General features: G+C 43.2%; 1 protein-coding gene across 3 annotated transcripts in view; it reads right to left on the bottom strand.

Moving 5' to 3' along the window:
* The window catches only part of mysm1 (Myb-like, SWIRM and MPN domains 1), a 116440-nt gene that overhangs the window by 76597 nt on the left and 24981 nt on the right, over positions 1-14862 (bottom strand). For all 3 annotated transcript variants that reach the window (XM_039734728.1, XM_039734729.1, XM_039734727.1), the window contains exons 4-7: positions 13758-13832; positions 11639-11711; positions 3655-3753; positions 296-767 (exon numbers count right to left, since the gene is read on the bottom strand). In XM_039734728.1, the coding sequence (XP_039590662.1) occupies positions 296-767; positions 3655-3753; positions 11639-11711; positions 13758-13832 (719 nt within the window). The remainder of the gene's footprint in view (positions 1-295; positions 768-3654; positions 3754-11638; positions 11712-13757; positions 13833-14862) is intronic.

Here is a 14862-nt window from a genome sequence, read left to right as displayed (position 1 = left end):
TAATCAATAACATTATAAAGTAAGCATTTCAATTGAGGAAGCAGATTCTCTCTCCTCCTTTTTTATTCTATTTATTTTTATTCATTTATCTCGTTAATTTTACTAGTTTAAAGTTTTACTCTGCTGGCCTAGCTCTCTTTCTCATGGGTGGGCATTGATTTGTTTCTGACCTTGTTTTGTAAAACTTGACTTGTTTGTATGGAAAGTTATTTGATTTTAATGAAATTAAAAAAATGCAAAAAAACAACAAAAACACAGAATTGAATCCGATGCCGACAGATGCTGCAGGCCTTACCTGATTCACTCCCAAGATTGTTATCTGCTTCTTCAGTCTTGTACGTCTGCTCATTTTCCGACCTCACAGGACTGGGTGCTGGGTACACCTTATATTCCAGATGCCCACTGGTGGTGGTGGGGACAGACAGACAGTCAAGGCCAGGCTCCTCTACTACAGACTTCTCTTCGACACATGGTGGACTGAAGTCAGGAAATTCAGCTTCTCCAGATGAAGAGCTCAGACCTTTCAGTAGCTGGGACTCCTCGCCATCCTTCTGGCCGACTGCATCAGCCATCTTCAAACTGGCATCATTAACTTTATCCGCTTGCTGGCTACCACCTCCATCACTGTCATCCGTAATGTCAACTTCTTCATCATCCGACAGCCTCTCAATCCGAACCATGTTCAGCTGCGTGTCTGGCAGTTCTCTCTCAACATCTTGGGGGACCTCCAAGCTACTGTTCTGTTTGGGTATTAAAGCCGATTTTGCCTGCAAGAGCAACATACATTTATTGGCACTGCTGAGTACAATGAAATATCATCATTTGGAGCAAACCTATAGATGCCAAGAGTAGACAATAAGCTAAGCAAACATTAAACTATGAGTAGCGCAGTTCCTGTTATGAAGGGCATCAGAGAGTCATACTGGCAGGTGACATTAGAAGCCTCTTGACAGTCAGGGCTCCATTAAACTGCACATTTTAATATTCAGAGGTTACTTACCAGCAAGCAAGAAAGCAGCTAAACGACATTTAGCATTCAATGGTTCACTGCGTTTGTCAGTATTCAGTTACAGAGGGAGAATATCTATTTGAACCCCTGCTGAATTTGTAAGTTTGCGCACTTACAAACAAATGAACAGTCTGTAATGTTTATGGTAGTTTCATTTTAATGGAGAGAGACAGAATATCCAGAAAAACACATGACAGAAAAGTTATGAATTGATTTGTATGTCATTGGGAGAAATAAGTATTTTGATCCCACTACACCCCAGCCAGAATTCTGGCTCTCACAGATTAGATGTGTGCCCACTAGGCACACACATTACAATCAATCAATCAATCAATTCCAGATACTCCTGATATCCACTTGTTATGTGTTGTGATATATGGCCGCCAGTCATCGGCCAATAACCCCAGGCTGCCAGATATAGCCCTCTCTGCAGCATGGAGGTGCCCCGAATGCCAGCAGGGCATTATGGACAATGGAGTTTTTATCCACAGCCCTGGTGGATACCACGGGGGCTGCTAGAAGGCGCTGCATGGAGGAACAACGATTGTTTTCCCTACAACCCGGAAGTGTGTCCTAGTCACATGGAGAGAAGAAATTATGTGCTTCCGGGTTGAAGAAAAGGAGTTTTTATCTGACCCGGAAGTGTTTCTCTCTTTGTCCAAGGACTATAAAAAGGACTGTGGGAGATCCCAGGGTTGAGCCGAGTCGGGAGGAAGGGTGGCAACGCGTCTGGGTGTAGGAGGATTGGTTATTGTAGTGATTATTGGTTACTGTATATGAGTATTGTGGAGTGGAGGGTGCTTTGTGCACATTATAGTTCAAAGAAATATTATTATTGGACTTTTAACTGGTGTCTGGCATCTGGTCTGATGGTTCAAGGGGACGACAGCGTCCTCTATCTGTCACAATGTATAAAGCACACCTTTCCATAGAATCAATTTCTTCCATTCCACCCTCTCCACCACCACGGGCAACACCAAAGAGTTGTCAAAGGACGTCAGAGACAAGGCTGGAAAGGGCATCAAGAAAGTTGGTGAGTAGGTGACACCTGTTGGTGTGATTATTCAGAAATGGAAGGAATATAAAATGATGATGTAAGATCTTGCCTCATGGGGCGAGGATGATCATAAGTAAGGTGAGAGATCAGCCCAAAACTACACGGGGGGAGCTTGTTAATGATCTGACGGCACTTGGGACCACAGTCACCAAGATTGAAATTTTGCAGCGCCTGCAAGGCCCCCCCTGCTCAAGAAGGCCCATCTTAAGTTTGCCAGTGAACATCCGGACCTGGCACCAGAGAGGGGTTAGTGTTAGGGCCGCAATGTAACACACCTCAGAGCTGGCCTCAAGCCACAGGCAGTAGAGAGGCTGGCATTCCTTGCAAAATACCAGTTACAAAAAAACTTTAAATGATGTTAAACGCACCTTATGTTTGATTTTGTTATTTTCCAGATACAAACATTTTGTTTAGAAAAGTCTTTTCTTCAGGGATAGAGGATATTATTTACAAGAGGCACTGTTGACTTATTTGTTCTAATTTGTTAACTTGAGGAACTCATCTTTTGTATCTGCTTACAACTATGAGCAGCGAGTGGCCATTGAGCGGCATACAAGAAACGATTCCAGTGCTACGGTCACGTCCTCTACATGCCTTTTTGTACAAATGAAACGGCCATCATGGAATGTGTGCGTTATTCTTAAACATTTTCTTTATTTTAAAACGAAACTTATTTGAAAAAAAAAATTAAAAAAATATATATTTATACAGCAAAAAAAAAACAAATCAATTTAACTCTTTGAGGGCTGAATAGTTTTTCCAAAAAATTATGCTTTCAAACAGAAATCAACATAAAACATCTGTTGCTGCATGCTGTGGCTGCCAGTTTCCAAGAATGAACGGCAGGCTTGCTGCCAGGCTATCTTCACGTGGCTGGGACAGCAGTAGTGGCAGTCACGGTCGCAGTGCATTACAATCTGGATTCTACCTCTTGTCATTGTGAAGTGGCAGTCCTCCCTGGCAAACATTGTCAGTACCACAACTAGCTGGGGACCGATCAGCTGAAGCTGGATCCTCACATTCGTTTTCGATCACTTGTATCAAAATCTGAGTCCGACAAGTCATAGTCCAGTTCAGAGATGATAGGCGAGACATTGTCCACAGAGTAATTTGCTTTTCGCATTCGCTTTCATCTCTCGCCAGATGTCAGTGCCATTTTTGCCGTTGTGTGCGCCTTGCTACTCACGTGAGCGCAGGGAATCTCGGTAAAACCAATGAATATAAAACTTTCCTTCTTGCAACGAGAGTCCAACATAACAGTTGGTTTTGTCACCGTTTACAGTTGACTACCATCGTCAACTCCTTCTTTTGACAAAAGTCGACATCAGCCCTGAAAGAGTTAAATCATAAATCGGGTGTAGGTGTGAAACAAATCTGACCTTTTACTTTTTAGGCCATATCACCCAGTCCTGTGAGGTATATGTAGTGTGCGAGTGTGTTAATTATAAGAGTTTGGCACATCAGCTTTGTCAACAGCAATTCGGTAAAGCTGGTTTAGAAGCCACCAATCTACTTTACCCAACTGCGCTGCACTGCCAGGCTTCCAGACGTTTCACACAACAGCACCCAGGAGTCTGCCAATGCCAACCTTGTTTCGGAAGTACTGCCGGGCGTAGCTCTTGACCTGCAGGACCGTTCGGCTTCCAATCAGCTTAGCGATCTTGGTCCATCGACGGCCAAACTGCGTCTTGAGTGATGCAGACAGAATTAGGGAAGAAAGAAAAAGAAGAAAAAAAGAAGGGATAAATAGTCTGTTAGCAACATTAAACCATTTTTTTCCTCAATTACCAGAAATTTAGCGAAGATAAACCTGTGTAGCTCCTGCTCAGTCTAGCTTGACGTATATTTTCTCTTTTATTCTTGTTGCTGTTGTTTTTTTTAATTGAATGTAATTTGTTAGGTTTCTCTACGATTTTGTAATTGTGCCGCCATTACGTGTATTTTATAGGTGGAGCCCTAGGAGGCGGGGACACCCTGACATCACTGCTGCAGGGACCTCCCACTCGCTATGTTAAGGTTAAAAGCGGATCTTTCGTTACAAGTTTGGCTTTTTTTCCTTTGGATTATCTGGCTTTATAAATTAAAAGCTTTAAAACTTCAAAATACTAAGACAACCCCAAACTTTAACAAAAAAAGACTCACAAGAGTGCAGCCGCACTACTTAAGCAGTGGGGGCTGGCCGGGCGGTCTTGTGGCCTTGGAACCCCTGCAGATGTTGTTTTATTTTTTTTCCTCCAGTCCTTTGTCCGTTTTTCTTTTTTTTTTTTGTTTTTACAGACCTTACTTTATTCTTTGTTACTTAGTTTTGCCTAATTTTGTTTTTAGGTTTCTCTTATTTCTTATCTTTGAGCTACACCATTTGTATGAAAATGTGCGAAAGAAATAAATGTCGTTGTTACAACTCCCAGCAGCCAACACAATATTAGACCATTGGGCAGATTTGGAAGTCACAGAGTTTGCTATGAAGATGGTTAATTAAGCAGCCTCTCTAAAAAGGAGCCAAAAAGACACCAAAGAGATTGCGATCATCAGTCTGTATTTGTCTGTACAAATCACACTCAGCTGGATTACAACTACAAGCACTGTGGATTACAGACTCTATCTGGATGTACAGTCGTGGCCAAAATTATCGGCACCCCTGGAATTTTCTCAGAAAATGCCCCATTTCTCCCAGAAAATTGTTGCAATTCCAAATGTTTTGGTATCCACACGTTTATTTCCTTTATGTGCAAAAACAGAAAAAAAGGAAAATCTGACATCATTTCACACAAAACTCAAAAACCGGGCTGGACATAATTATTGGCCCCCTCAACTTAATATTGGGTTGCACGCCCTTTTGTCAGAAATAACTAAAATCAAGCGCCTCCTATAACCATCACCAAGCTTGTGACGCCTCTCAACTGGAATTTCCGACCACTCGTCTTTTGCAAACTGCTCGAGGTCTCTCAGATTTGAAGGGCGCCTTCTCCCAACAGCAGTTCTGAGATCTCTCCATGAGTGTTCAATCGGATTTCGATCCGGACTCATTGCTGGCCACTTCAGAACTCTCCAGCGCTTTCTGGATGATTTTCGAGGTATGTTTGGGGTCATCGTCCTGCTGGAACACCCATGACCTCTGACGCAGACCCAGCTTTCTGACATTGCGCCCCAATATCTTTCGGTAGTCTTCAAATTTCACGATGCTTTGCACACAGTCAAGGCCTCCAGTGCCAGAGGCAGCAAAACATCCCCAAAACATCTTCGACCCTCCACCATGTTGGACCATGTTGGACTGGAGGTACTGCGTTGTTCTTTTCTTTGTAGGCCTCATTCCGTTTTCTGTAAACAGAGGAGTGATGAGCTTTACCAAAAAACTCTACCTTGGTCTCTTCTGTCCACAAGACGTTCACCCAGAAGGATTTTGGCTTCCTCAAGTACATCTTGGCAAACTCCAGTCTGGCTTTTTTATGTTTCTGTGTCAGCAGTGGGGTCCTCCTGGCTCTCCTGCCATAGCGTTTCATTTCGTTCAGATGTCGACGGACAGTTCGCGCTGACACCTGGAGTCTGCAGAACACCCTGAATACGTTTTGAAGTTGATTGGGCTGTTCATCCACCATTCGCACTCTCCTTCGTTGAAGTCTTTTATTAATTTTTCTCTTCCGTCCACGTCCAGCGAGATCAGCTACAGTGCATTGTGTTGTGAACTTCTTGATTATATGGGCAGAGGAACATGAAGATCTCTGGAGATGGACTTGTAGCCTTGAGACTGTTGATATTTTTCCACAATGTTTGTTCTCAAGTCCTCAGACAATTCTCTGCTCTTCTTTCTGTTCTCCATGTTTAGTGTGACACACTCAGACACACAACACAAAGGCCGAGTCCACTTGTCTCCATTTTAACTGGCTTCAGGTGAGACTGCTATATTGCCAGCACAGGCGAGTTCAAACGAGCGTCATATGCTTGAAATAAAACGATTCACCCACAATTTGGAAAAGGTGCCAATAATTTTGTCCGGCCCGGTTTTGGAGTTCTGTGTGACGTGATGTCAGATTTGGCTTTTTTTTCCTCTGTTTTTTGTGTTGTTACAATGCACATAAAGTTAATAAACATGTGTATACCAAAACATTTTGGAATTGCAACAATTTTCTGGGAGAATTCCAGGGGTGCCGATAATTTCGGCCAAGACTGTATGTGCTGTGCCTGCCTGTCTGTGTGATTTTTGTCTTGGTTGGATCAGACTTCATTTGGTGGGCCGCTCCGAATCAGGGCAAATCTTCACACTACAACTGCAACCTGGTAGGACAAAACTTCACATTCCATCCAGACGGCTCTTCACAGGGTTTTAATTCCACACACCATCGTCATCTGCACCTGCTGTGTTTGGACTTTATCGTTAGCGCTAATTGTGTATGGAGTAGTGTGTGTTGTTTCATTTGGTTTCACTTACAGTGGCAAGCAGAAGTTGAGGCCCCCATTGCTAAAAAAAAGTCTGTTACTGCGGATGATTAGGTGAGCAGCCAAAACGCATAAAGCTAGATGACACATTTCTTTAATATTTTAAGCAAAATTATGCTTTTCATTTCCATCATTCGCAGCTAAAAAAATACCAAAACAATGAAAAAAGCCAGAAGCCCAACTTTGGGTCCCCAACATGGTCAATACTTAGTAAGACCCCCTTTGGCGAGTATCACAGCATGTGAACGCTTGTTCTAGCCAGCTAAGAGTCTTTCATTTCTTACTTGTGGTCTTTTCGCCCAATCGTCTTTGCAAAAGGCTTCTAATTATGTGAGATTCTTGGGCCGTCTTTCATGTCCTGCTCTTCTGAGATCTTCCACAAATTTTCAGCGATGTTGAAGTCAGTGACTGTGAGGGCCTTGGCAAAACTGTCAAGCTTGCACCTCTTCAAGTAAGCCATTGTAGATTTGGAGGTGTGTTTCGGATCATTATCTTGTTAAAAAGACAACTTTTTTGACAGATGGTGTGTTGTCTGCTTCTAGAACTTGCTGGTATTTATCTGAACCCATTCTTCCCTCCACCAATGACATGTTCTCTGTGCCCACTGGCTGCAACACAAGCCCAAAGCCTGATCAATCAACCGCCATGCTTAATAGCTGTAGACGTGTTCTTTTCCTGGAATTCAAAACGTTCTGCTTTGACTTTGTGAGTCCACAGGACTTGTTTCCAAGATGCATCAGGCTTGTTTAGATGTTTATTTGTAAAATACAGGTGCTGAATTGTGCGCCTAAGATTGCGGAAAAGGTTTTCTTCTGGTGATTCAACCGAACAGATCACATTTGTTCAGGTGTCGCTGCACAGCAGAACAGTGAACCACCAATCCAGAGTCTGCTAAATCTTCCGTTTGACAGCAAAAGACCTTCAGGGGTTTTTATTTGCCTTTCTATCAAATCCAACAAGCAGTTTGTTCAGAAAGATTTCTTGGTCTACCAGACCTCAGCTTGACCTCCACTGTTCCTGTTAACTGCCATTTCTTAATAACATTATGAACTGAGGAAATGGCGATCTGAAAACGCTTTGCTATCTTCTTGTCACCTTTCTTCTTGTGCTTTGTGAGCCTCAATTCTTTGATTTTTCAGAGTGCTAGGCAGCTGCTGCTTAGCAGAGCCTGTGTGCTGCCGATTGCTGGGACAAGCTGCGAGGGGTCCGAGAATTTCTACAGCTTTGACATTTGCATCACCTAATGATGACTGTGAACAAATCATAGTCTGGACGAGCTAATGAAGGTCTGAGACCACCTTTGGGAAAAGTCATCCAAGACCTCAAATATCTCGGGGTGCCCACATTTTTGCATGGCTTGCCTTTTTTTTCCCCCCCTGTACAATTGTACAACACAAAGTGCTAATCTTGCATAAAGCGCTGAAAAGAAATGTATCGCCTTTAACTTGGTGATCAGTTCATCTTCTGCTCATTTAACTCCTCACAGTAACAGACATCTCAAGTAAAGCCCCTCATGGACCCCATGATCATCAGAGGCGACTGTGCAGAGGGTGCAGACCTAGAAATACCTGGGAGTGCAGCTGGATGATAAACTGGACTGGACTGCCAATACTGATGCTCTGTGCAAGAGAGGACAGAGCCGACTATACTTCATTAGAAGGTTGGCGTCCTTCAACATCTGTAATAAGATGCTGCAGATGTTCTACCAGACGGTTGTGGTGAGCGCCCTCTTAATAATAATAATTCTTTGCATTTATATATCGCTTTTCTCACTACTCAAAGCACTCAGCTACTGCAGGTTAAGGACCTTGCTCAAGGGCCCAACAGAGCAGAGAGATTATTGGCATTTACGGGATTCGAACCGGCAACCTTCCGATTGCCAGTGCAGATCCCTAGCCTCAAGAGGGACGCCTCATGCCTGGACAAACTGGTGAGGAAGGCAGGCTCTATTGTAGGCACGTAGCTGGACAGTTTGGCATCTGTGGCAGAGCAACGGGCGCTGAGCAGACTCCTGTCAATCATGGAGAATCCACTGAACAGGATCATCTCCAGACAGAGGAGCAGCTTCAGAGACAGACTGCTCTCACCATCCTGCTCCACTGACAGACTGAAGAGACCCCACACTATGCGACTCTTCAATTCCACCCGGGGGTAACGCGTTAACATTATACAAAGTTATTGTCTGTTATACCTGCATTGTTATCACTCTTTAATTTAATATTGTTATTATCAGTATGCTGCTGCTGGAGTCATTTTGTAAAGCACTTTGAGCTACATTTTTTGTATGAAAATGTGCTATATAAATAAATGTTGATTGATTGGGATTAATAAAGTGTCTATCTTTCTATCAATCAAAGGGGCTCAAACTTTTCCATGCCACTGTATTTAGTGAATGTAAATAATTATCACCACCAACGAACGTTCTCTTATGTACATGTTCTTGTTTTTCTCCTCTTTATTTGATTAATGTATACTTTATTATTGATCGAGTCATTGAGTTGCTTATCAATGTCTGTGTGTGTGTGTGTGTGTGCAGGTGTGTGTGTGTGTGTGTGCAGGGTCAAGATTTGGGGTGATCCTGGGGTCCATATAATAAAATAAACAAATCACTTTCTTCTGACAGGTGAATCTGGGCATCCTCGCGCCCGCTGCTAGGGAGTGAGAAACCATAAAAACTTCTGGCTTGTGAACAACAGGGCAATGTTGAATTTTATAAATGAAGAATACATTTAACAAAAAGAAAACAAAGGCAGAAGGGGTTTGTCCAAAAAGCAAGCAAGCAAAGTCTTAATACTCCATTCACCTTTCAAGATCCAGAAAAAACAGTAAATCCAAAGAAAACAAAAAAAGCCTATAAAAAGATTCTTGCTTTGGACTTGTGTGTTCAAGCCAGGGGTTGACAGTAATCCTCTCTCTTGAAGGCATTTTGAAGATTTTAAGACCCTATTGAAGTGTTTTGTGCCTCTATAGCTAGACTCCAATTTCTGGGACACCCTGCTTCTGTCTTTGGATTTGCTGGTTTTTCTGGATATTGAATGCTGCGTAATGTATTGGGACTTGCTTGCTTTGGATTGCCTTTTGGGCAGACCCCTTCTGTCCTTGTTTTCTCTTTTTGTTTAAATCTATTCTTCGCTTATTAAAGCTCAACACTGCCCTGTTGTTCATAAACTAGAGATTTTTAAAGTGTCTCGCTCTGTTGCGAGTCATTTTGTCGTCTTTGTATTTTGAACTTTTAAAGCCAGGTCCCCATTTTAGGCCTGTCTGGGTCAAAAGCCTGCAGGTGGCAGTTGGGGGAAACTGGCTGGATTGTGACGAGCCTCTTCGGGGTTAGTCAGTGAAGGTACTGGCCTGCTTTATCAACTGTTATGTATCAACTAGGGTTTACATGTGCATTTTATGCTTTCTTGTCATTTTTGTTAAATTTGAATAATTGTTTTGTGTATTTTTGCAATTACTATTGGGATATTTTGTAATAATATACACATTCTTTCTAAATGTGTGTCCATTCCTTGTGTTCTGTGGGTGCCACCTTGACATCACACATGAGGGACTGCCCTCCACCTTAATACTCTGGTGGATCAAACGACTTTCCACAGGATGTCATTGAAAGTTCGTTACTGTAAGTTTTGTTTTCTATTTAAATTTTCAGATTTTATGGGTTTATGGCTGGAGTATTGGACTACATCTTTAGGCAAATCCCTTTTGCCTTTTTTCTCTTTTTGTGCTTTCGATAGATAGACAGACAGACTGAAAGGCAAGATAGAAGATAAGATAGAAGGATAGAGTGAAAGGCTAGAAGGACAGATAGATAGATAACTTTATTAATCCCTAAGGGGAAATTCAAATTTTGCTCTCATAATAAACTTTCAATTTCTAACGACTCCAGCTTTGGACCTTTGTGCTCAAGTCAGAGGCAGACAGCAATCCTCGCTCTTGAAAGCATTTTGAAGTTTTTCAGAGCTAGTAAAGTGTTTTGTGCTTTTACAGCCGGCTTGCCATTTCTGGGTCTGCTAGGCCAAACTTCAGTTTGCGGTGGCCACCTGGGTAAAGAACTTCCCCTGACAGGCATGTGAAAGTCCTCACCCCCCTTCTCACCATGTCCGAGACTCTATCTCACAGGACCCCTCTTCATCATGCCGGAGACTCCTGTTTACGAGACATGAACCGGGTCTACTTCTCTGGGTTAAGATCAATGGCAAAGCAACAGATGTCAGGCGACTCCAGATGGAATCTAAACCCAGAGCCGAGTCTGTGCCCTCATTGCACCTCACCACAAAAACTGAGGGTCCAATCCCAGTTTGACAGGCGACAAAGTTTCTTGATCTGTCTGGAGATAATACTACTGCAGTCAATAAAAGGAAGGCAGTGCGGCACAGCGGGTACAGCTTTGGATTTCAACCTGAGGTTGTGGGTTGTCATAGACGGCTGGGTTCCTTGCCTGGCCAGGAAGACTGGGGGAGCAAGCATGGGCAGGACAGTACCTCCCCAGGACAAAAGATGGCAGCCCCCATGGGTTGCAGTGGTGCCTCGGACTCCCTCAGGGCTTCATGGGAGATGGAGTATCTACAGCCCTGTTGGGATTGGGGAGCTGGCAGGAGACGCTGCAGCTGCTCCAGAGTCCATGTGGACGGTTCTTCCGCCACACCCAGGAAGTGCAGCCGGAAGGTGGGGCAACGAGCACCTGGAGAACCTCTGGGTGACTCATATAAAAGGAGCTAGCAGACACCACTTGGAGAGCCAGAGTCGGGAGGAGGGAGACAAAGCTGAAGAGGGGAGAGGGAAAGTATTGTGTGTAGTCATTGTGCTTATTGGGACTGCGCTGTGCCTGTGGGAAACGGGGAAGATGTTGCCTGCAGGTGAAGAAAAAGAAAAGCAAGGCTTGTGTTTTCAGAAGTGCGCCTCCTGCGTCTGTCTGTGTCGGGTCGAATGGCTGCTACACCCTCTATCTTTATCACAGGGTTCAAATCTCACAACTGACACCACGGTGTGACCATAAGCATGTCATGTCATCTGCCTGGGCTCCAATTGGAAAAATAAAAAAGAAATGTAACCAAATGCTGTGAGTCACGTCGGATCAAACCATCAGCCAAAAAGTAAGGAGTAATGATGATAATAATAATAAAAATGAGTGTACTTGCCAGCCCAGTTTCAAAAAGCTCCTTTTCCTCTTGAGACCAGCGCACTGGGAGATTGGTGGGTTTAACTGGAGACCTGCATGGGAAGGAGACACCCAGTTCAAGTGGACACCTTGGACTGTTCAGCTTACCAAGTGCTTAAAAACCCCACTGAGCCATCTTGGATTACACCTTTAGGTAGACCCCTTTTGCGCCTTTCTGCTTTCTTTATCCCTCATAATAAATTAACTTTTGAAGATTCCTGCTTTGGACTTTTGTGTTCACCTCAGAGACTGACAGCAATCCTCATTCGAGCATCCAGGTTCTCTAAAGGAGTTCACATATACAGTTAATGATGTTGTTTATACGGTGCCATCCCACAAGGCACCATATCAGTGATACCTGCTGGCACCATTGCAAATACCCAGCAGGGCTTGGCGCCTCTCCCCATCACTTGTGCTTGGAAATAACTGAAGGGCAGCTTTCAAAAAAAAATAAATAAATAAAATAAAAATATAAGGCCACGCTTGGACTGATCGGGGATGTGCGGCCAGAGGAGGAAGCGCCTCACTGGTCATCATGAAATGTAAAAAAAAATAAATAAATAAATAATGATAACATAAAATAAATGTGTCCACTGGTCTGTATGTGTCCAATAATTTTGATCATGTTTATACTCAAAAATCATTGAATGTGCGCATTTCCCGTTCAAATACAGCGGAGAAACGCAAGGTGTGGCAGCGACGAGCCTCACCTCCCCTCCGACTGCGCTCTCCATGACACACTGATGAGGTTGACTGGCACGAGGCTGTTGCTGTCTCTCTGTATGTCGCTGATATAATGTGTGCAGGCACGTTTATTACACACCCTGACTTTCCACAGTCTGGCTGATATCTTTAATAAATGTGTGTGAAGTATTTAGTCTTGCGGATCGGACATCAAACCGCAGTGAAAAGACACAGGGTGAGGCTGACAGTACCGTGCCACCCTGAAGGGGGCGCATGTGAGCCCAACAGGCACTCCTTACTGCTGTTCTTCTCCGCAGAAGCACCGATAAGTTAGCGACATCAGAAAATCAAGCGCACTGCAGCGGGCCGTTTAGTTTTACTTTTTGTTCCAACTGACTGCCAAAATGAAAGATTACAATTTTTAAAACTAAAGGAAAATAAGGAGGATTTTTACAAGAAAGTGATTTTTGTGGAGAAGGATATACGCATGGACTTCATTTGCAAATAAAGGTTAGGACCATAAATGGTTTTCAATTTTATAAAAACTGGGATAAGACTAAGTCATTAGGAAGAAGAAAGGGTGGCACGGTGGCGCAGTGGGTAGCGCTGCTGCCTCGCAGTTAGGAGACCCGGATTCGCTTCCCAGGTCCTCCCTGCGTGGAGTTTGCATGTTCTCCCCGTGTCTGCGTGGGTTTCCTCCCACAATCCAAAGACATGCAGGTTAGGTGGATTGGCGATTCTAAATTGGCCCTAGTGTGTGTGTCCTGTGGTGGGTTGGCACCCTGCCCAGGATTGGTTCCTGCCTTGTGCCCTGTGTTGGCTGGGATTGGCTCCAGCAGACCCCCGTGACCCTGTATTCGGATTCAGCGGGTTAGGAAATGGATGGATGGAAAAGACTAAGAAAAAAAAAAAAAACAATCCAATATTTAAAAACTAAATTTTGACCTTAAATAAAACACTTTTGTTTTTCTTGTTCTCCTTTTGTTGAAGTCTGTATTAAAATTGATTAAAGCATTAGAATTAAAAGCTTTTAAAAACAACTAAATATTTCAATTAAGATCAAAACAGAAATCCGTTTTTTTTGCGCATCACTCTATAGTTTCATTCGTATTGAATGAGCGCGAGTTGTGGAAATGCAACAGAAAATTTAGAACACGTGGAGGGTGAGGAGCAAATGCGCTCTCTCGCTCTATAAACGGAACGTTCTTCCTTAGCCAAATATGCGCCTTACCTATGTGAGCGTAACGAATGAGATATGAAACATAACCAGCAGTCCACGTGCAGGCTGTCTGCCAGTTGAAAAGTCAATAAGCGACTCTTTGGGGTTCATAGATTTGTAAATGTCACTCTGAAGGAGTCACCAGCCATGAACCTCACCGCACGTCACTGGGACCGATGACCCCATAAAGACTTACCTTTTAGCTTTATCGCCTCCTTTCCTCTCCTGGAGCCTCATGTTTTGTGGAAGGCCCCTGCCTGTTAGGTAATATCTGTTAGTCAGTTATGAGAAAACCAAAGACAAATTCTGACAGAAGATGACATGAACAGGGATCAAGTGGAGAAAAATCAAGCTTAGACTCCAATTTAGAGATGAAGGGTCTTCGTAATATACACAGTCATATGAAAGTTTGGGAACCCCTCTTAATTCTTTGGATTATTGTTTCCCATTGGCTGAGCTTTCAAAGTAGTAACTTCCTTTTAATATCTGACATGCCTTATGGAAACAGTAGGATTTCTGCAGGGACATTAAGTTTATTAGATTAACAGAAAATTTGCAATATGCATCATAACAAAATTAGACAGGTGCATAAATGTGGGCACCCAACAGAGATATGACATCAATACTTAGCTGAGCCTCTAGACGCTGTCCTCCTATAGCCTTTGATGAGTGTCCGGATTCTGGATGGAGGTATTTTTGACCATTCTTCATACAAAATGTCTCCAGTTCAGTTAAACTTGATAGCTGTCGCGGATGGACAGCCTGCTTCAAATCACCCCATACATTGGGTACGGAAAGTATTCAGACCCCCTTCAATTTTTCACTCTTTGTTATATTGCAGCCATTTGCTAAAATCATTTAAATTATTTTTTCCCTCATTAATGTACACACAGCACCCCATATTGACAGACAAAAAAAGAATTTTTGAAATTGTTGCAGATTTATTAAAAAAGAAAAACTGAAATCTCACCTGGTCCTAAGTATTCAGACCCTTTGAACCCTCAGTATTTAGTAGAAGCCCCCTTTTGAGCTCATACAGCCAGGAGTCTTCTTGGGAAAGATGCAACAAGTTTTTCACACCTGGATTTGGGGATCCTCTGCCATTCCTCCTTGCAGATCCTCTCCAGTTCTGTCAGGTTGGATGGTAAACGTTGGTGGACAGCCATTTTTAGGTCTCTCCAGAGATGCTCCATTGGGTTTAAGTCAGGGCTCTGGCTGGGCCATTCAAGAACAGTCAGAGAGTTGTTGTGAAGCCACTCCTTTGTTATTTTAGCTGTGTGCTTAGGGTCATTGTCTTGTTG

Source organism: Polypterus senegalus, chromosome 14 (assembly GCF_016835505.1).
Source record: "Polypterus senegalus isolate Bchr_013 chromosome 14, ASM1683550v1, whole genome shotgun sequence".
Classification (NCBI taxonomy): domain Eukaryota; kingdom Metazoa; phylum Chordata; class Cladistia; order Polypteriformes; family Polypteridae; genus Polypterus; species Polypterus senegalus.
The sequence above is the reverse complement of the archived record's forward strand: the minus strand, read 5'-3'. Positions and strand labels throughout refer to the sequence as shown.